Genomic DNA, 21,527 nt, shown 5'->3' with positions numbered 1-21,527 from the left:
GCGCTAGTTCCATCGATGCAGATAAAGTTCAGAGACAGACGAAGGAAAAGTAATATCATAATGTGAGAGTATCGATCATACCCGCTTGTTTACGCAGCCCACTGTTTATCTGCAGGGAATGTGGCGTGCCGTACTTTCTGAGGAAGGAAAATACTGCTCCCGTTCCCACAACGTTACTTTACAGGATCCATGTAAACACATTTTGTATAGCTAGTATTGACATGAGTAAATAACATGGTTCTCAAATTACTGGCATGAATGTGATCAGCTCTGTCGCAGCACATTCACCTGAGTTGTTTTTTTGTTCGAACAGCTTTTCAGAAGATATCAGCCGCTACTGTAGGCAATACCAGAGAATTCTTGATTACAAGGTTAGTTATATGTAAATTACAAATCACTACATTTGTTACAATGACGAGTTATTTACCATTACCAAGCAAAGACTTCGTGTCTTCCTTTAAAAATATTCTCACTGGTTTTAAAACATCACAAGTGGACCGATGATTAAGATAAGAGATTTTCAGTATTGGGGAATAAATATCCATCTTGAGATCAAGACTCATTGTTATTCTGCCAGAAATTCCAGTATGGCCACAGTTTCCCATTGGCTAATTGTACTTCTATAAGTTATTCCACATGATTCTGCTGAAGAGGGACAATACTATTGCTTAAGAAGCTGCTGCATAATATTTTGTTTGTTGCTCTTAAGGATGCAAGCAATAAACAAGTACAGCGAATGTTGTGTGGATAATCAAAAATTCTACAATAACAGACACAATTCCTCCAATTCAGGGCTTGTCTATTACCGTACGAAACCATGGTACTGGAAGCTCTTTTGAAGAATTGAATTTTACAAGTACAAATTCTCCTTGAAGTATCTGAGACATAGTTATGGAAACGTGCCATGCAGTAATACGTGCAACTGTAGATTATTTTCAGGGTAAATGTTGTATACGTATGCAAAAATCTCTATACAGGTTGATGGGGTTATAGGTACAGATATTTTGAATGTGGTACCTTAATACGTACCCATCGTCTGTTTGCTGTTTTTTCTCTGTAGCTAACAGTCTTCCCGTTGACACATCACATACTTCAGCACCTGATGTTTTCTGCAGTGTCGTATCTGTGCCACGATGTGGACTACGCCTGTCAGTGCTGACTGATCGTTTTGTTTCCAATTTACAATAATTGCTCTGCTGCCCAGGGGGGGGGGGGGGGGAGGGGGGGGGGGGGGGGGAACACATTAATGGCTCGCTTGTGCCACTCCTGCTTGGAGGTACTAACTCTCCTAAAAACATGATATACGCTATGTAATCAAAAGTATCCGGACACCCCCAAAAAATACGTTTTTCATGTTAGGTGCATTGTGCTGCCCCTTCTGCCAGGTACTCCATATCAGTGACCTAGGTACTCATTAGACATTGCGAGAGAGCAAAATGGGGCGCTCAGCGGAACTCACGGACATCGAACATGGTCAGGTGATTGGGTGCCACTTGTGTCATACGTCTGTACGCGAGATTTCGACTTTCCTAAACAACCGTAGACCCATTGTTTCCGATGTGATATTGAAGTGGAAACGTGAAGGGGCACTACAGCACAGAAGCGTACAGGCCGAGCTCGTCTGTTGACTGACAGAGATCGCCGACAGTTGAAGATGGTCATAATGTGTAGTAAGAAGACGTCTATCCAGATCATCACACAGGAATTCCAAACTCTATCAGGATCCACTGAAAGTACTGTGACAGTTGGGGGGGGGGAGGGGGGGGGGAGAAAACTTGGATTTCATGGGTGAACTCTCCTCCTAAGTCACACATCACGCCGGTAAATTCCAAACGACGCCTCGCTTGGAGTAAGGAGCGTAAACATTGGACTATTGAACAGTGGAAAAACGTTGTGTTGAGTATCGAATCACGATACACATTGTGGCGATCCGATGGCAGGGTGTGGGCGTGGCGAATGCCCAGTGAACATTTGCCAGCTTGTATAGTGCCAAAAGTAAAATTCGGAGATTGTTATGTTACGGTGTGGTGATGTTGTCCAAGGAGGGGGCTTGCACCCGTTGTTGTTTTGCGTAGCAATATCACAGCACAGCCCTACATTGATGTTTTAAACAGCTTCTTACTTCCCACTGTTGAAGAGCAATTCGGGAATGGCGATTGCATCTTTCAACACCATTGAGCACCTGTTCGTAATGTACGGCTTGTGGCGGAGTGGTTACACGACAATAAATGCCAGTAATGGACAGGCCTCCACAAACTCCTGACCTGAATCCTACTGTACACCTTTGGGATGTTTTGGAACGCCGCCTTCGTGCCAGGCCTCACCAACCGACATCGATACCTCTCCTCAGTGCAGCACGAAGAATAGGCTGCTATTCCTCAAAAAACCTTCCAGCACCTGACTGAACGTATGCCTGCGAGAGTGGAAGCTGTCATGAAGGCTAAGGGTGGGCCAACACCGTACTGAATTTCAGCATTACCGATGGAGGGCGCCACGAACTTGTAAGTCATTTCTAGCCAGGTGTGTAGATACTTTTGATCACATGGTGTACTTCTAAGAGCCACAATTATTAACCTGCAAGTGATGTAATTGTGATCAGTAGACTGTCGTCAGTCATCAATAAAACTATCGGCATTTATATCCGTAACATCCTGTACATGCTTTATTCATAACTCTTCGTTCATTCATTTTTTTAAAAATCTTTCTTCGTTCCCGATCCCCGTTTTTATCATTTCTGTTCTTGTACAGATATGTCTTAACTTCTCACAATGCTGGCAGCGATTTATACACTTCGATGTACTCTAATTATAATATTCTTTTGTCTTGTTTTGGACCCATTTTCACTACAACATAAACAACAACGCCCAGTGATCCAGAGGGAGACTGGGAAGGATATTTTCAATATGCCCAGAGACAGCACAATATTTTTGGGTAGCGCAATATGTTTCTAAATTTTTTGATTTGCTCAGTAACATTATGCTACCTTTCATTCTCACCGCTACCAGACTCGTAGTCGCACATGTATTTTTTCTGTTTTAACTATCTGTGAAAGGTTTTGGTGCCCTGTGGAAATAGAGAAATTTGTTAGGATTCGAACGCTGTCAGTGGTGCCTACAGTGACTGGAGTCAATTTTCCAATCTGACGACCTTGACAACTAACTTTTAGATGCAAGAACACAAAGAACGAATGACGAGGCAGCAGTGAGAGCTTGTATCCGTTTAGGCAGAAAATGAGGGAAAGTCTAATAGGTGGATGAAAATGACTTTGTTCTGTCATTTTTGAAAGAATCGTAGGTACTTTTGTGCACAAAATGCTTCAGAAATTATCGTATTTTTGTATGCTTCAAAGAATAGAAAATATTTAAAAGCTAATTTTACCCGTTCCTTGCATTGTTTGTTTAGTGGGACGTAACTACATTTTATTTAAAAGGCTGAGACAGTGTTAGAAGTGTATGGTAAGGATTGAAAATCATGGATATATTTATGATATGACAGTGTTCACTGGATATAGAAGTTGAACACTGTAAGCCATATACAGTAGGATTGACATTGAATTGTTAGTTTTTTTCTTATGCCCAAAGACAAGTCTGTGGTTACAGCCCTAGTGTTGAATATTTAGTCTATAGTGTGAAACCGTTTTCTGTGCTCGTTATTGCCACGTAACAGTCATTTGAAACTTTTCTAACTTTTATTATCTGACAGCGCGATATTAATAAAACCTGCGTAATATAATGTCTGTTATTTAAAATTACATCCCACTGCATTCATACTGCATGCGCGTGCTCACCTGTCCTCCTGAGCATACCAGTGCCTTATTACGTATATGTGGGGATGATTGGTTGAGTGCATCGCTTCCATCATGGTGATATCGCTGTAAACTAGTGGCTGTCAAACCTTTTTGCTCAAGAGCCAATATTGACATAGTGGGCTGACACCACGGGCCTCGGATCCTCCGATCTTATTATTAATTGAAGCGCTCCATAAATTAGTACCTTATGAGCCTCCCAATAGACTAGCTGTAGTTATGGAGTAATAAGCCGGTCGCAGGAGACAAGTAGTGATCGTTAAAAGTCGCTACCATTCGGAACATGTGTCAGCTCTTCTCTGTTGGAGACTGCTACCACTCTCAGCGACCCTAAAATTCCGACACTGTAGTTATCTGACGAAGAGGTCTTGTTTGTGTGAGCGGATGATTAAGTGACTAATAACAGTAACTGTACTTATATTTACATGGATTATCCAGTATGAGACACAGTCACAAATGATTGTAAGTCTAAAGACGTTACTGAGTTTGTAATTAGTTGTTACTGAGCGGGCAAACTACACTCTTCAGAAATTCTTAACGTTAGCTAACGTTTCTGGATTCGGCTGTTAGTTGCTACAAGTGCATTGTTTGAAACTACTACAGAGAACCGTGGGCCGCACGAGTACTTGATTCGGGCATCAGTTTGTCAAGCACTGCTGAAAACCTTTAACGTGGTATTCGTGGAAAGGGGACTTTATGAAAGTCGGAAAACCACAGTTGTATAAGATTTGAAGCTGTGAATTATTATTAATCATTTTCATTCTTGTGACCAACTGTAACTGTACAGAGCTACAGCTCAGTCGGCCCAAGTTGATCCTGACAGTTGCGGTGGTTTAGGCAAAGCAGCTTCGCGGGCCTACCTCGACCTGTAAGGTAACGCGATTCTGTAAACCTTTCTATGGCAGTGCCTCATTGTTGGTACAGCTCTATAGAGAGCTACTGTTTTCCTCTGCAGCCGTTAGTATTTCGCATTTGAAACTTGGCAACTGCGCTGCGAGTTGTCAGGGATCTTCTTAAGCCATTTCGACTATAGTACCCACTTCACCAACTCGGTAAAATAAGAAACCGCTTCGGTTCTAATTGGTATTAATGGTCCACTCGCGACCAAATTCAGGCGATTGTAAGTCCATCTTCAGTTGTACAAAAACCGTGAAACGGGTGACTGCCACACACTGAGCACCAGGCTGCGGCTAGGTTCAAATGGTTCAAATGGCTCTGAGCACTACGGGACTTAACATCTGAGGTCATCAGTCTCCTAGAACTTAGAACTACTTAAACCTAAGTAACCTAAGGACATTACACACATCCATGCCCGAGGCAGGATTGGAACCTGCGACCGTAGCGGTCACGCGGTTCCAAATTAAAACGCCTAGATGCGGATAGGTGACAGCCGCACATGAACCCGAGAACTCAGTTGCGGATGTCCTTTGAAACAAATTTTATTAAACACCTTGGGCAACAGTGTCAGGTACTTCGGAAAACAATGAAGTGAACAGAGTGCTTTGGTTCTTTTTCATTCTTGAAACTCGCACCCTTTTGCACCATCAAATGGATTTTAATTCTTTATATTTTGACAGTTTCGTGCACACTGTCTCGATCATGCTATCCGGGCCATGGGTACACAGCACTATCTCTTCTGTCACTTTGTCACTGTCGCTACCTTCCTGCAGGTTGTGGCTTTCGGAACTGTTCACGTGTTCAAATGTGTAAATTCGTAAGGCACCAAACTGCTTAGGTCATCGGCCCCTAGACTTACACACTACTCAAACTAACTTATGCTAAGAACAGAACACACACCCATGCTTAGGGAGGACTCGAACCTCCGGCGGGAGGGTTCGCGCAGTCCGTGACAGGACGCCTCAAGCCGCGCGGCTATTCCGCGCGGCTTTTGGAACTGAAACGCTGGCGTTTCTTTAGGGTGGTGTCCCCGCCTGCGTGTGACGCGCTCTGATCACAACAAGAGTTAGGAAGAATTTGGAGTAGCAACATACGTTTCTCGCATAGTAGTCTGACGAACACAACTGTTTCTTTCAACGACCCCTTTTTTCACGGTACTCCTGTTACCAGTGAATGAAATCAAGGGATTCATTGCAAATTTATTTACTAATTTACCCATTAAATTAATAAAGTGTGTATTAATAAAAATGAGGTGACATCTGAGGTGTCCGATGACATGATCACCTTAAAAATTTTGAGTAACTGGAATGTTATCAGTTTTGGTGCATAATGTAGGTAAAAATAAAATATATCTTTTTGTGCAACAAGAAACAAATATTATTCAACATGGTCAATTATACTGAAATAAAATTTGTAACGTGTAGATAAATAATCGCATTATAATAAGAAACAGGAGGAAAAAACTTTTTAGTACGTCGCTTTCTAAAACAGGTTTGAGACAGAAAACTAAGAAGTGACTCATATTGTTGGACTCAAATGGCATGGAGCAACTTGGCCATTCTGAAGGACAGAAATTATCGTCAGAGATGAAAGAAACGATAAGTCGGATGATAGGCTTGAGGCTGAACCCTCGATCTACGGGTCTGAAGTCTGACAAATAAACATTACCTTTCCTATTTATTTCTTTTTTTCGCTTACCTTATGCTGTGTTCTCGGTCTGGGCGGTGTTCAAGGATACATTCAGAGTATTTTGGTATGAGGGAGTCATGATCTCCAACAGCTCGCTACAGAGTTACTGCATTCCGGTTTTTTTTCTTTTTTTTCCCTACCTCAGTTTGCTCTGTATTTGTATTGTACTGAAAATAGAGCACAATAGTGCAGATGTCGACGGTATGCGCTGCCTGTCCTGTTTCGATTTTTATAAAGTTTATTTGCTGCCACTTAGAGATGACCTGCCACCTTGTCACAAAGACAAATCGTACTTTGTCTATATGAAATTGTACATGTACACGAGATGAATCTTACTTGATTCATCTTATTTTCAATAAGTTTAAGCAATATTGCACTTTTGAGTACTTATAGATTTAAGAGTATTTAAGGAACTGAAAATTTTAAAACTAACAATTTTCATATAGAACAAAGGAATTTAGGAAGGTAGAACAGAGGTCGTGACGTATGGGAGGGCGTTCAGTAAGTAATGCATCATATCTTCTGTGAAAGCAGATTGCTTCTATTCACTGTTCCAATACACCATATTTTCCCCACTATTTTGGCTACAAATCTTTATTGTACAACGTAATGTCCGGTCAATGTCACACCCTTACGCCGCATTACTGCGAGGATCTCTATGTCAGAGTGCTGGTCGACTTCGTAGCCAGCGTCCTGCTACATCAGTACCCCACTCAGCATCCACGTATTGCTTCCTGCAGAGTGCATCCTTCATTGGGTAAACCTGATGAAAGTGGGAAGCTGCTATGGGATGTAGAGTCGATGAGGAAGAATACTGCAGTAAAGTTTTCTGACCTCCTCTCGGGCACGCATACTTGTGTGAAGCCTTACACTTGCTTTGCCATGGAGTTAGTTTGCATTTTTGTGGGGACGAACACGCTGAGGGCGTTTCTCCAACTTCCTGGTGGTGACACGATACATTTCAGAGTTGATTGTTGCACCATGAGCGAGCACATTAAACAAAATTACACCTTCAGAGTCCCACAAGACCGTCGCCATGGCTTCGTCGGCTGAGGTTTTGGCTTTTCTTCGCAGGACAGGTGGTGTGGCGCCCACTCCATGGATTGCCGGTTTGCTTCACTTTAGAGGTGATGAATAACCGTTTCATCGTCACAGACGGTCAACCTCGTAGTGCGCAAGCAATTACGCACAGGTGAAATGAAATGATCGTATGGAATTGTTGGCCGGGATGTTCTATTCGTGTCCGGCCGCCAAGTGCAAGTCTTTATTTCAGTCGACGCCACATTGGGCGACTTGCTGCAGATGATGAGGATGAAATGATGATGAGGACGACACAAAACCCAGTCCGCGAACGGAGAAAATCTCTGACCCGGTGGGGAATCAAACCCGGGCCCAGTGCAAGTACGTTACCTCCCAGTTAAGCAGACGTACGGTTCTCCATGGTCGTCTTTTAGGAGGCGATGAATACAGAAGGCACACGCTTCTGAATACCCCAAATGGTGGAGGGGCGTGTCAGCGCTACCAACAGAGACGTCTATCTGAGCAACAAGATGTTTGATTCTGATCAGTCGATCACCTCCAGTGAGAGTGTACGCACGTTCAAACATTGCAGGAGTTCCAGCTGTGTGCTGCCGATCGGAACGCGGGAGATAGGACGGTTTTGCGCTACCATTTTGCGGTGATGACTCGCCTGATGACTGACGATGGTTTCGTTCACTACCATTTCTCCGTAAACATTCGGCTAGCACCTATGAATATCTGCGAGGGTTTGGTTTTCCGCCAATAGAAACTCAATGACAGCCCTCTGCTTGGAACGGAGCTCCGTTACAGACACTACTTTGAAAACTACTTCCATCCCCTCCACATATCGGAACTTTGTGAAACTTCAGGGGCTGATGCGGGAATATTCCACGATGCCTCACAAGAAATTTCGCATTCTTTTAACCGAAACTGGCCGAAAAAAGTGTTGCATTACTTAATGGAAAAAATGGATATTTGTGATAAGGACTACGAGAGAAAACTACTGAGGTCGTCGGTCCCTACGCTTACGCACTACTTAATCTAACTTAAACTAACTTACTCCAAGGAGAACACACGCACATCCATGCCAGAGGAAGGACTCGAACCTCCGACGGTGGGAGTCGCGCGATCCGTCACAAGTGACTCAGACCGTGAGACTACCTCGCGCGGCATTTTCTTAACGATAGCCCCTCGTATTGTAACTTTGTGGCATATTTCGAGGGTTGAATGAAAAGTAATGGAAATATTTTAGTAAATCAAAGGCAGAAATAATCCTTAGAATGTGATCTTTAATTACCAGTATTAACTTTTCCACATAATCACCAACTATTTGGATACATTTCTGCCAACGATGAACAAGTTTTCTGAAGCCGTCACGGAAGAAGCCGACACACTGTTTCCGCAAACACGTTGCGTCTCCAGGTCGTAATGGTGTACCCACATTTCGTCTCCTGTCGCAATTGAAAGGAGAAAGGCGTCACCTTCATTCTCGTAATGCTGGAGGAGTTCCTGGCAAATTTCAAGTCTCTGTGCTTTCATTTCAGGAGTCTGCATCCGGGGTACCCATCGCGCACAGATCTTCCGATAGGCAAGCAAAGCAATAATGTGACCCAGACGTTCTTGTGAAAAGTCGATTGTGCTTGCAATTTCTCTCAGAGTGATACGACGATCGTCCTGAATTAATCTGTCAACATTTTGCTTGTGAAACTCGGTGGTTGCTGTCACTGGACGTCCAAAGCTTGTTTGTCACGCAGGTCAGATGTTGCCGCCTCAACATCTTTAAACATACTCGCCCAACGAAGCACAGTACTAACATCAACCAAATCACCATAAACTGCTTTCATTCTATGATGAATCTTCCTTTGGGGTGACACCTTCTACTGTCAAGAATTCAACGCCTGCATGTTGCTTAAATCGCATTTACCGACCGTCTGCGCAGGGCTCCATACTTTATTGTGTAACTTCACAACGGTTCAGTGCTAAGGTTCCCCGCCAACTGCAGCTGTAGAGAAGAGGCTACGGAACAAGCCAGTACCTGCCGCATACCAATGCTGCCAATTGTTGAAGAGTTACGAAGTTGAAGGCATTACTTTTCAGTCATCCCTCTTACAAATACGGAAAACTTTCCTAAAGTAATAAAATACACTCCTGGAAATTGAAATAAGAACACCGTGAATTCATTGTCCCAGGAAGGGGAAACTTTATTGACACATTCCTGGGGTCAGATACATCACATGATCACACTGACAGAACCACAGGCACATAGACACAGGCAATAGAGCATGCACAATGTCGGCACTAGTACAGTGTATATCCACCTTTCGCAGCAATGCAGGCTGCTATTCTCCCATGGAGACGATCGTAGAGTTGCTGGATGTAGTCCTGTGGAACGGCTTGCCATGCCATTTCCACCTGGCGCCTCAGTTGGACCAGCGTTCGTGCTGGACGTGCAGACCGCGTGAGACGACGCTTCATCCAGTCCCAAACATGCTCAATGGGGGACAGATCCGGAGATCTTGCTGGCCAGGGTAGTTGACTTACACCTTCTAGAGCACGTTGGGTGGCACGGGATACATGCGGACGTGCATTGTCCTGTTGGAACAGCAAGTTCCCTTGCCGGTCTAGGAATGGTAGAACGATGGGTTCGATGACGGTTTGGATGTACCGTGCACTATTCAGTGTCCCCTCGACGATCACCAGCGGTGTACGGCCAGTGTAGGAGATCGCTCCCCACACCATGATGCCGGGTGTTGGCCCTGTGTGCCTCGGTCGTATGCAGTCCTGATTGTGGCGCTCACCTGCACGGCGCCAAACACGCATACGACCATCATTGGCACCAAGGCAGAAGCGACTCTCATCGCTGAAGACGACACGTCTCCATTCGTCCCTCCATTCACGCCTGTCGCGACACCACTGGAGGCGGGCTGCACGATGTTGGGGCGTGAGCGGAAGACGGCCTAACGGTGTGCGGGACCGTAGCCCAGCTTCATGGAGACGGTTGCGAATGGTCCTCGCCGATACCCCAGGAGCAACAGTGTCCCTAATTTGCTGGGAAGTGGCGGTGCGGTCCCCTACGGCACTGCGTAGGATCCTACGGTCTTGGCGTGCATCCTTGCGTTGCTGCGGTCCGGTCCCAGGTCGACAGGCACGTGCACCTTCCGCCGACCACTGGCGACAACATCGATGTGCTGTGGAGACCTCACGCCCCACGTTTTGGACAAAGTCCGTCAACTGCACATACGGTTCACGTCCACGCTGTCGCGGCATGCTACCAGTGTTAAAGACTGCGATGGAGCTCCGTATGCCACGGCAAACTGGCTGACACTGACGGTGGCGGTGCACAAATGCTGCGCAGCTAGCGCCATTCGACGGCCACCACCGCGGTTCCTGGTGTGTCCGCTGTGCCGTGCGTGTGATCATTGCTTGTACAGCCCTCTCGCAGTGTCCGGAGCAAGTATGGTGGGTCTGACACAGCGTTGTCAATGTGTTCTTTTTTCCATTTCCAGGAGTGTACTTGCATATCAGAAGAAGAACTGGAAGATAGTAGGAAACTACATAGATACAGGGTGGTCCATTGATAGTGACCGGGCTAAATACCTCACGAAATAAGCGTGAAAGGAAATAACTACAAAGAACGAAACTTGTCTAGCTTGAACGGGGAAACCAGATGGCGCTACGGTTGGCCCGCTAGATTGCGCTGCCATAGGTCAGGCGGATATCAACTGCGTTTTTTATGTAGGAACCCCCATTTTTATTACAGATTCGTGTAGTACGTAAAGAAATTTGAATGTTTTAGTTGGCCCACTTTTTTCGCTTTGTGATCGATGGCACTGTAATAGTCACAAACGTATAAGTACGTGGTATCACGTAACATTTCGGCAGTGCGGACTGTATTTTCTTCGTGATACATTACCAGTGTTAAAATGGACCGTTTACCAATTGCGGAAAAGGTCGATATCGCGGTGATGTATGGCTTTTGTGATCAAAATGCCCAACGGGCATGTCCTATGTATGGTTCTCGGTATCCTGAACGACATCATCCAAGTGTCCGGACCGTTCACCCAATAGTTACGTTATTTAAGGAAACAGGAAGTGTTCAGACACATGTGAAACGTCAACCACGACCTGCAACAAATGATGATGCCCAAGTAGGTGTTTTACCTGCTGTCGCAGCAAATCCGCACATCAGCAGCAGACAACATGCGCGAGGGTCGGGAATCTCAAAAACGTCGGTGTTGGGAATACTACATCAACATCGATTGCACCCGTACCACATTTCCATGCACCAGGAATTGCACGTAGTGTACAGTTCTGCCACTGGGCAGAGGAGAAATTACGGGACGAAGATAGATTTTTTGCACGCGTTCTATTTAGCGACGAAGCATCATTCACCAACAGCGGTAACGTAAACCGGCGTAATATGCACTATTGGGCAACGGAAAATCCGCGTTGGCTGCAACAAGTGGAACATCAGCGACCTTGCGGGTTAATGTTTCGTGCGGCATTATGGGAGGAAGGATAATTGGCCCCCATTTTATCGATGGCAATCTAAATGGTGCAATGTATGCTGATTCCCTACGTAATGTTGTACTGATGTTACTACAAGATGTTTCACTGCATGACAGAATGGCGATGTACTTCCAACATGATGGATGTCCGGGACATAGCTCACGTGCGGCTGAAGCGGTATTGAATAGCATATTTCATGACAGGTGGATTGGTCGTCGAAGCACCATAGCATGGCCCTAACGTTCACCGGATCTGACGTCCCCGGATACATTTCTGTGAGGAAAGTTGAAGAATATTTGCTATGCTGATGCACCGACAACGCCTGAAAACATGCGTCAGCGCATTGTCAATGCATGTGCGAACATTACGGAAGGCGAACTACTCACTGTTGAGAGGAATGTCTTTACAAGTATTGCCAAATGCATTGAGGTTGACGGACATCATTTTGAGCAGTTATTGCATTAATGTGGTATTTACAGGTAATCACGCAGTAACAGCATGCGTTCTCAGAAATGATACGTTCACAAAAGTAGATGCATCACATTGGAACAACCGAAATAAAATGTTCAAACGTACCTACGTTCTGTATTTTATTTTAAAAAGCCTACCTGTTACCAACTGTTCGTCTAAAATTGTGAGCCATATCTTTGCGACTATTACAGCGCCATCTATCACAACGCGAGAAAAGTAGTCCAATTAAAACATTCATATTTCTTTACGTACTACACGAATAAGTAATAAAAATGGGGGTTCCTATTTAAAAAAAAAAACGCAGTTAATATCCGTTTGACCTATGGCAGCGCCATCTAGCGGGCCAACCATAGCGCCATCTGGTTTACCCCTTCAAGCTAGACAAGATTCGTTCTTTGTCGTTTTTCCGTTTGACGTTTATTTCTTGAGATATTTGGCCTGGCCAAGATCAGTGGACCATCCTGTATATACTAGAGATCCCATCACCTAGATAAACCGTGTTGCGGAATCGGAAGAAATATTTTGCTATATTTTCTAAACTATTCCTTCCTTTCATGCTTAGCATAGAATATTTAACACATTACCTTGCTGTTGTAGTCAGGAGTTGGAAGCTGTTTTTAACAAATGGAAGTCCAGCTCCTTAAGGAATCGGGTGTTTTACTGGTTCTGTTTTGTAGGAGAAGATGTAACCTCACCTACAGCGCCTGCTGCGACAGTGGCTAATGTGAGCGCGTGCTCTGGCGCTGTTGCAGATCATCAGCTACGACAGCCCGCGGGGCGGCGTGACGGTGATCACGGAGAAGGGCCCCACCACGACCAGCTTCCTGCTCATACAGCGCGCCACGCCCGCCGACTCGGGCCGCTACCAGTGCAACCCGTCAAACGCGCAGGCGCGGCCCGTCAACGTGCACGTCCTGCATGGTAAGTGGAGCCCCTCGACCAGAGTGAGCAAGACACAAATTTCCGTAATTAAACGTCAGCCGTGAATGTAAGCGTAGGCTTTCGCGCCCCTTACCACGTTCTATAATATTCTTCTGGATATGTCTCCGCATCGTCGATGTGTAAAACTTTCAGACTATTCTGTCACTGTTGCCAAGGGGCTTCCTCGACGATTTTTTCCCCAAAAATTAGTAAAGACTCCCTGAGGAAGAACACATGTGACAGTGGCCGAAACGTCGAAAATTTTACAAAATGGCAATGCAGTCACATACCCTGAAGAATTTTACTGACTATCACCCATCAAGTTTGAGACTATCATGTACGAGTCTGTTATACGACATCGTGCCCAACCATAACTAGTAATCTCACTTCACATTTGTTGGCGCTTACATCGACTGGAGAAATTAACCCTGCTTCTCTACATCTACAGCTACACTACAACTCTACAACTCACGTAAGTGTTTGGCAGACGATTTCTCTACCATTCCACTCTCCAACAGAGAAAAATGGACACTTAAATCATTCTGTACTTTCTCAGATTTCTCTTATTTTGTGATGATGATGATAATTTTTCCCTGTGTATGTTGGCGATTATATAATGTTTTCACATTCAGAAGAGGAAGTTGATGTCTGAAAATTCGTGAAATGATCTCGCTGTAGAGTAACACTCCTTTGTTTAATGACTTCCATCCCAATTCATTTATCATTCCCGCGACACTTTCTCCCATATTTCGCTATAATACAGAACGAGCTTACCTTTCAACTTTTCCGATGCCCTCTGTCAACCTTATCTAGTAATGAACCAGTACAGCACGGCAGTACCCCAGCAAAGGACGATGATGATGATGAGAATGTCTGGTTTGTGGGACCCTCAACCGCGCGGCTATCAGCGCCCGTACAAATTCCCAACCTTTGCTCAGTCCAATCTCGCCACTTTCATGAATGATGATGAAAGCAGAGGACGAACACGCGTAGTCTAGGCAGTCCCTTTTGTACGTCTGTTGCATCAGCTAAGCTTTCTGCCAACAAAACGTAGCCTTTGGGTTGCCTTCCCCACAACATTATCCATGCAACTGTTCTAAATTAAGTTGTTCAGTCTCATTATATGTAGACAATGTTCCGGCAGTGTCAAATCGTCTTTCTTCCAGCATCACACTGAACGTTGATGGTACTGGATTGTGGAGGGCTCAACATCGTGGTGATCAGCGCCCGTACAAGTTCCAAGTATTTCCGTTTCCCGTATCGACACTTCAAGAATGATGATGATCAAATGATTAGGGTAACACAACCACCCAGTCCCCGAGAGGAGAAAATTCCAGACCCTGCCGGGAATCGAACCTGGGATCCCGTGATCCAAAGGCAGCAACGCTAGCCACTAGACCATGAGCTGCGGACCACACTGAAAGTGGTAATAACCACTACATACGACTATCTATGGAACTACGCCGCCCTAACAGTGGAACATTTGGGGGATTTTGTTCAATGGTTGGGTTGTTTGGGGAAGGAGACCAGACAGCGAGGTCATCCGTCTCATCGGGTTAGGGAAGGACGGGGAAGGAAGACAGCCGTGCCCTTTGAAAGGAACCATCCCGAAAATTGCCTGGAGCGATTCAGGGAAATCACGGAAAACCTAAATCAGGATGGCCGGACGAGGGATTGAACCGTCGTCCTCCCGAATGCGAGTCCAGTGTCTAACCACTGCGCCACCTCGCTCGGTTTTGTACAATGATGAGGAAAGATAATTCGTACTGGAGTGGGATGATACCGCCGGTACGACCAATGCACGAAGCACTATTTAAATAAGCTCCAGGCAGTCACTTCAATAAGGTATGTACCATACCTCAGTGTTATCATTTATCAACGACGACTCTAAGAACGCAAGAATCTTATTGAAAAACGAAGACTAGCCACATATGGTAACAGACTGAAGTTACATATGTCTGTATCTAGAAGAACAGTGACTATCATGAAACTAACGTATGATAGCACATATAACAACTTGAAGACGTGGAAAGCTACTCATTGTTAGCTACTAAATAGCAAGCCAATCATTTCTACCTACGACCTCGTCTACACTGCCACATTTAGAACACATATCAAATGTATTAAATCTATTTCAGTACGTGCTGTCTTGGTCCGTATAAGTTGTGTATTTCATTATCGAATACAGTCATGTCTCACAACCATTGGCTGTTACCGACGTTATGCCGAAGGCGGCAGGTGGACCTTTCGCTGTTAAACTACTAGCGACTAAGCCTTATTCTGCAGTGTTCTTCACACCCCTCCAGAGAGGCATGCTCCATGCTACTGTCCCCTACTTTCACCGACGGTATATCAGCCATACGTTTATATTATTTTATGCGTTTGACTGTATTCTAGTCCTTTGACAACAAAGGATGTGTATTACCCTTTTTCATAGAGTAAAACGTTCTCATAATGATACTATAACAGTTCTAAACCACTCAAAGCCATAACGATTAAGACTTTTAGGTCTATTAGTGAAATTATTTTATTGTAGTTTTATTGATCGATGTTTTCTCCACGGACAATGTCCCGAGAAACTGTTATAAAATGCGATGCCTTCTCGCTCGTATTGTTCGCCATTTACATGCTGTCTCATTAACATGTATGTGTATCTCCTGATTATAATTCCGGAAAACTGACATACTATGTAAAACAAAAACGAAGTTGCAAGAAGCCTAAGACCTTTTTTTTTTATTTGGCATCTTCGGGGTACGTTATTAATGTGAAAGCATCTAATTTTCCAACTGCCTTTGCCACTGTACGTTTCTGGATCACTCCAAAGGTGCTCTCAGTATTCTAGGACAACTGCTTCGACAAGCAACGTTGCGTAATTTTGTCTCTAAATAACCAGGTTGGTTTGCTCCCTGCTTAAGCAGCAAAACTCACTGTAAAGCAATTCATCTCTTAAAAACTATCAATCTAATTCTGCTCATTACATGCCAGTTAAATTCCATGTATATACTCCAAAAGCCATTATAAGGACATTCTCAATTTTACTCATTCTTGGGCTATTCACAGATAGAACGTTGCAACAAAGACGACATGTTGTATATTTCACACTTTATCCGTAATTTAACCGTTGTGTTCGTTACGCAAGCTACATGTTAGATGAAGCGATATTTTCCTCGATTCTTACTGCAATGTACCTCGTTGGAATAACACGAGTATGTCACTCGTGATGCATTCATTCAAGTACTTTATGGCCTTAAAGGCACTCGAAATTACTGATCTTTTCGCTTATATTTATTATTATTACTATTATTATTATTTCTACAAAGATAAAAGATTAGTCGTCAGCTGAACAAGAAGACCTTTATTTGGTTCACTTTACCGGTTTCAACGGTTCAAACTGTCGTCTCCACACTTGAAATAGATTAAAAATCGTAAGTAAAAACTAAACTAAACTCCGTCCAAACAAGTCATGAAGGCACAACGGTACCGACCGGCGGCCGTGTCTTCCTCAGCCCACAGGTGTCACTGGATGCGGATATGGAGGGGCATGTGGTCAGCACACCGTTCTCCCGGCCGTATGTCAGAGACCTAAGCCGCTAGCTCTTAATCAAATTGCTCCTCAGTTTGCCTAACAAGAGCTGAGTGCACGGTGGTCTGCCAAGCGCTTGACAGACCGGATGGTTGCCCTCTGAAGTGCTAGCCCAGCCCGACAGCGTTTAACTTCGGTGATCTGACGGGAACCGGTGTTACCACTGTGACAAGGTCGTCGGCAAATAGGTGCTACGATAACCTCAGGATAAGAATCGGACCGCAGTGACCTTTACAATTCGGTAAAAGTAGCTAAAGAATTTGTCCGCACACTAACAAGTCATTCCATTTCTCGGTCACAAGTGAACCAGATAAAGGTCTTCTTGTGCTGCTGGCGGTCATTGATCATATAGTCTGCAGCTACTCAACTACATGTTAATTGCAAACATTTCCGCCAAAGTTAGAATATTCTTTATCAACCGAAGTCTTACACGAAGTCGCTATACACTTCCTCAGTTTCGGGATCTTTATCCCACCATCAGTTGTGTCTGAAATCTAGCAGTAGTAGGGCGTCAAGGTTATGCCCCAAGAACTAACAGGCTAATGGCTATCGTAGATAGGCTGTCAAATATTAATACGGATACGGTAGATGTTCGCGTATTAGTTGTTAGCGCCTGGACATGACGCACTATTATTGTTAGGTTTCGGATACACCTGATGATGGGGCTAAGACGCCGAAACCATGGTAGTGCAAAAATTCGATAAATAAAGTGTTTTATAACTGAGGTGGATCTGTTTATTATTAACATGTCGCTCAACGGTTGTGGATGTCCCACAAACAAAAATTTATGCTGAAATACAGCTATGAACAAAAACAGCTATGAACAAAATTATTATTATTCACGCTCGTTGAATTAATATATGTACATACTGTTGAAAAGTACCCGGACGCCGCTTTGTTATACAATGAGGCGGAGAGAAGACGGGGAGTGTCGTGCCATTAGTAGAGAAGCAATAACAGCAGAATGTGTCGGTCTGGAGAGCTCAGTAACTTCGGACGTGTAGTAGTCATTGGGTATCAACAGAATAAACATTCTGTCATGATCATTGGAGCCTTTCTAGAACTGCCCACGTCGACTGTTAGTGATGTAAATGTGCTGTCGAAATGCAAGTAACAACCGCAGATGTACAAAGACCAGGCACATCTCATGTACTGACGGACCTGGACCGTCAGGCATTGCGAAAGGTGATTGCAAGTAATCACATGAAGTTAGCGGAAGGAATGACTCGTGAGTTCCAATGTGCTACCTGCTGTCCAGTTAGCACAAAGATCGTTCGTAAAGATTTTGTGGACTGGCAAGACAGCCAATCCACTAGGACGGGAGGCCGAAGGGCACGCTTTTAAAGCTCACGCAGGCTGGCGTGAGGTCTGGAACAGGTAAAGTAATTATACTAGCAAGAAAAACACGTAGCTGCTGGAATACTTAACTTTAATCCATAATTGGTGAACATCGGTCTGACGGTACATGCATCACAAGATAAATAGCAAATGATAATGGCGCCTTGCTAGGTCGTAGCAAATGACGTAGGTGAAGGCTATGCTAACTATCGTCTCGGCAAATGAGAGCGTAATTTGTCAGTGAACCATCGCTAGCAAAGTCGGCTGTACAACTGGGGCGAGTGCTAGGAAGTGTCTCTAGACCTGCCGTGTGGCGGCGCTCGGTCTAACGGACCGCCGCCGATTTAAAGGCTACCACCTAGCAAGTGTGGTGTCTGGCGGTGACACCACAAAGGAGATAAGGAGATCGGAGACAGGGACCGAAAGCTTTTATGTAGTCTGTGTTAAGCGAAGCTCGATGTGGCGTAAAGAGTGACGCCATTGGAAAGTGAATGACTGGAAACGAATGATTTGGGATGATGAATGGGCCGTGGCGCGGTTGCTGGAGTCACCTTTCGAATTCCCGGCGCCACTAGCTCGTTTTCTGTCGTGCGATTTACCTCTGGTTTGCGGCCACTAAGGTCTTTGCTCGAGATAGTTGATGAGGAAGGGGCGTGTTGTGGAGTGGCGAGTTGGCGAATGGCAACAGACTGAGGAGGACGGTGTGAGAGGTCCACCCGGCTAGCAAGGCGTCCACTTGGGCAACCGTATTGGGCACGGGGTCCGGCAAAAGGTTGCTGGCCACATCTGGGGATTGATTTGAATCCGTGGCTGACTTTGAGTGCCGTCTTCGTACGTAGCCTGGGCAGCCAGTTCTGGGACGTGACGTACGGATGAGTGAGTTGAAGCTAGTTTCGCCGTGCTGAATTCTGGGCCCCCTTTGGAACGGGCAAGCTTCAGCTCCGATTCCTAAACTTCTGTGAAGGTTTGGATTTTAAGGTCGTAACTATTATTTTCTTATTGATACCCATAGGCCATCATTGCGATTTCTTAGCTGATCTATCTCACCACCAGTTGGTTCCTTGGATTGTGCCTGTTGTTTGCTTTTCTTGAGTCGAGACTGGCCTCGGTTGTTTGTTAACAGGATATCATAAACTGTGTGAGACGATGGTATTTCGTCCGCAGCTCGTGGTCGTGCGGTAGCGTTCTCGCTTCCCGCGCCCGGGTTCCCGGGTTCGATTCCCGGCGGGGTCAAGGATTTTCTCTGCCTCGAGATGACTGAGTGTTGTGTGATGTCCTTAGGTTAGTTAGGTTTAAGTAGTTCTAAGTTCTAGGGGACTGATGACCATAGATGTTAAGTCTCATAGTGCTCAGAGCCATTTGAACCATTTGAGCCATTGATGGTATTTCCTGAGCCGGAGCGATAACGTGTTTCTCCTATTCTATGCTGTGCCCGCAGTACTTATATGGTTTAGTTTTAGCCGACTTCCCTGCCAAAGTTCTACGAAAACCAGGTAAGTACCTCTCTTGAATGAGATTTTCACTCTGCAGCGGAGTGTGCGCTGATAGGAAACTTCCTGGAAGATTAAAACTGTGTGCCAGATCAGACTAGAGTTCGGGACCTTTGCCTTTCGCGGGTAAGTGCTCTACCATCTGAGCTACCCAAACACGACTCACGACCCACCCTCACAGCTTTAATTCCGCCAGTACTTCATCTCCTACCTTCCAGACTTCACAGAAGATCTCCTGCGAACGTTGCAGAACTAGCACTCCTGGAAGAAAGGTTTATTGCGGAAACGTGGCTGAGCCACAGCGTGCTGGATGTTTCCAGAAGTTTGGGAGGTAGGAGACGAGGTACTGGCGGAATTTGTGAGGGTGGGTCGTGAGTCGTGCTTGGGTAGCTCTGATGGTAGAGCACTTGCCCGCAAAAGGCAAAGGTCCCGAGTTCGAGTCTCGGTCCGGCATACAGTTTTAATCTGCCAGGAAGTTTCAAGTACCTCTCTTGTAATACTGCCGAGTGCCGGTTGCGAAAAACCATCGCTCTGTTACTTATATTGGTTTAGGAGGTGCCTGCGTCTCGAAATTTGTAATTTCTGAGGCTATGTAATTGGGTTTGGCAGCCTAGTTTTCTTTCTGGCGTTGCGCCGTCGTTGTTGATGTGATATCTTGCTGTGACGTGGGTATACCTTTTGGCTGGTTATTGTTCCCTTCTTGTAATCGACCTTACTTCCTTAATATTTCTTTTGCCGGTCTGTACCCAACCAAAAGGGTCTCTGAAGGCTGGTGCTCTCGTTGTAGCTTTACTTGGCCTTCCTATTCGGTGAAGTCTTGCACTCCTTGCGTATGAGCCTTCTGGTGTACCCGTTGTGAGGAGGCAATTCAAACTCTAGGTTACTTAACTGAAGCAGTTATTCATGAAGGCCCCCCTTTTTTCTATTTGATAGTCTTACTTAACTGAAGCAGTTATTCTTGAATGCCTGCCTGTTTTCTATTTGGGAATTCTAATTACCTGATTAGTTGAAGAGCTACCTGTTGTCTATTTGGTAATTTTACTTAACTGAAGCTGTTATTATTGAAGGCCTCCCTTTTAATTACATTAAGAGCTATTTCATAATTTGGGATAGCTGAAACTCTCTCTTAATCAAGGTCTACTCTTTTCTGCAGTCCTATTATTGAGATCTGATATATTAATCTACGTTACAATGAACTAAAACTGATTGCCAACGGCCTACCTTTTCAGAGGTATTTATGTCAATAAGATAGCAACAGGAGATGACACATGACGGTACTTGGGACCTAACCTTTCACCTTACATCCCTTTACCCATAATTGTAGGTTTCAATGGGTTACGCTGTTCCCCACGAAATTCCGATGGATAGTTGATGCTTGGAGAACGTTGGATGACATCATGTGCATTGTCAACAATGAACTACGGAAGTGGTGGTGTTACGGTATGGTTTGTGTTTCCGCTTGGTTCTTGTGTGATCCCGTTATTGTTATCAAAAAAGTCTAAATGCGGAGGGAAGGATATGATCACATTTTACAGCATTATGTACTGCGTTCAGCGGAGAAGATTTGGGGACGATGAGTGATTGGGTCAGCATGGAAATGTACTCTTGTCATATAGCAGCATCTGCGAGGAAATGTTCTGTGGCCAGTAACATTCCTGAAATGGACTGTCTTGTCGAGAGTTTCGACCTGAAGCCCATGATACGCCTTTCGGATGAGCATCAAAAATCACTAACTTCTCTGGTTTCAGGTCTTGACGATGAATGGCTATCATTCCTCCACGTATTAAGATACATCATCGAAAGT

At 44.8% G+C, this 21,527-nt stretch overlaps 1 protein-coding gene across 1 annotated transcript in view; it reads left to right on the top strand.

The window, feature by feature from the left end:
• LOC126413031 (zwei Ig domain protein zig-8-like) overlaps positions 1 to 21,527 on the top strand; it is a 419,918-nt gene that overhangs the window by 302,635 nt on the left and 95,756 nt on the right. The window contains exon 4 of the mRNA XM_050082925.1: positions 13,144 to 13,312. Within this exon, the coding sequence (XP_049938882.1) occupies positions 13,144 to 13,312 (169 nt within the window). The remainder of the gene's footprint in view (positions 1 to 13,143; positions 13,313 to 21,527) is intronic.

This window comes from Schistocerca serialis, chromosome 7, assembly GCF_023864345.2.
Source record: "Schistocerca serialis cubense isolate TAMUIC-IGC-003099 chromosome 7, iqSchSeri2.2, whole genome shotgun sequence".
NCBI classification, from domain to species: Eukaryota; Metazoa; Arthropoda; class Insecta; order Orthoptera; family Acrididae; genus Schistocerca; species Schistocerca serialis.
Note: the sequence above shows the minus strand (reverse complement) of the source record. Positions and strands in the feature narration are given on the sequence as shown.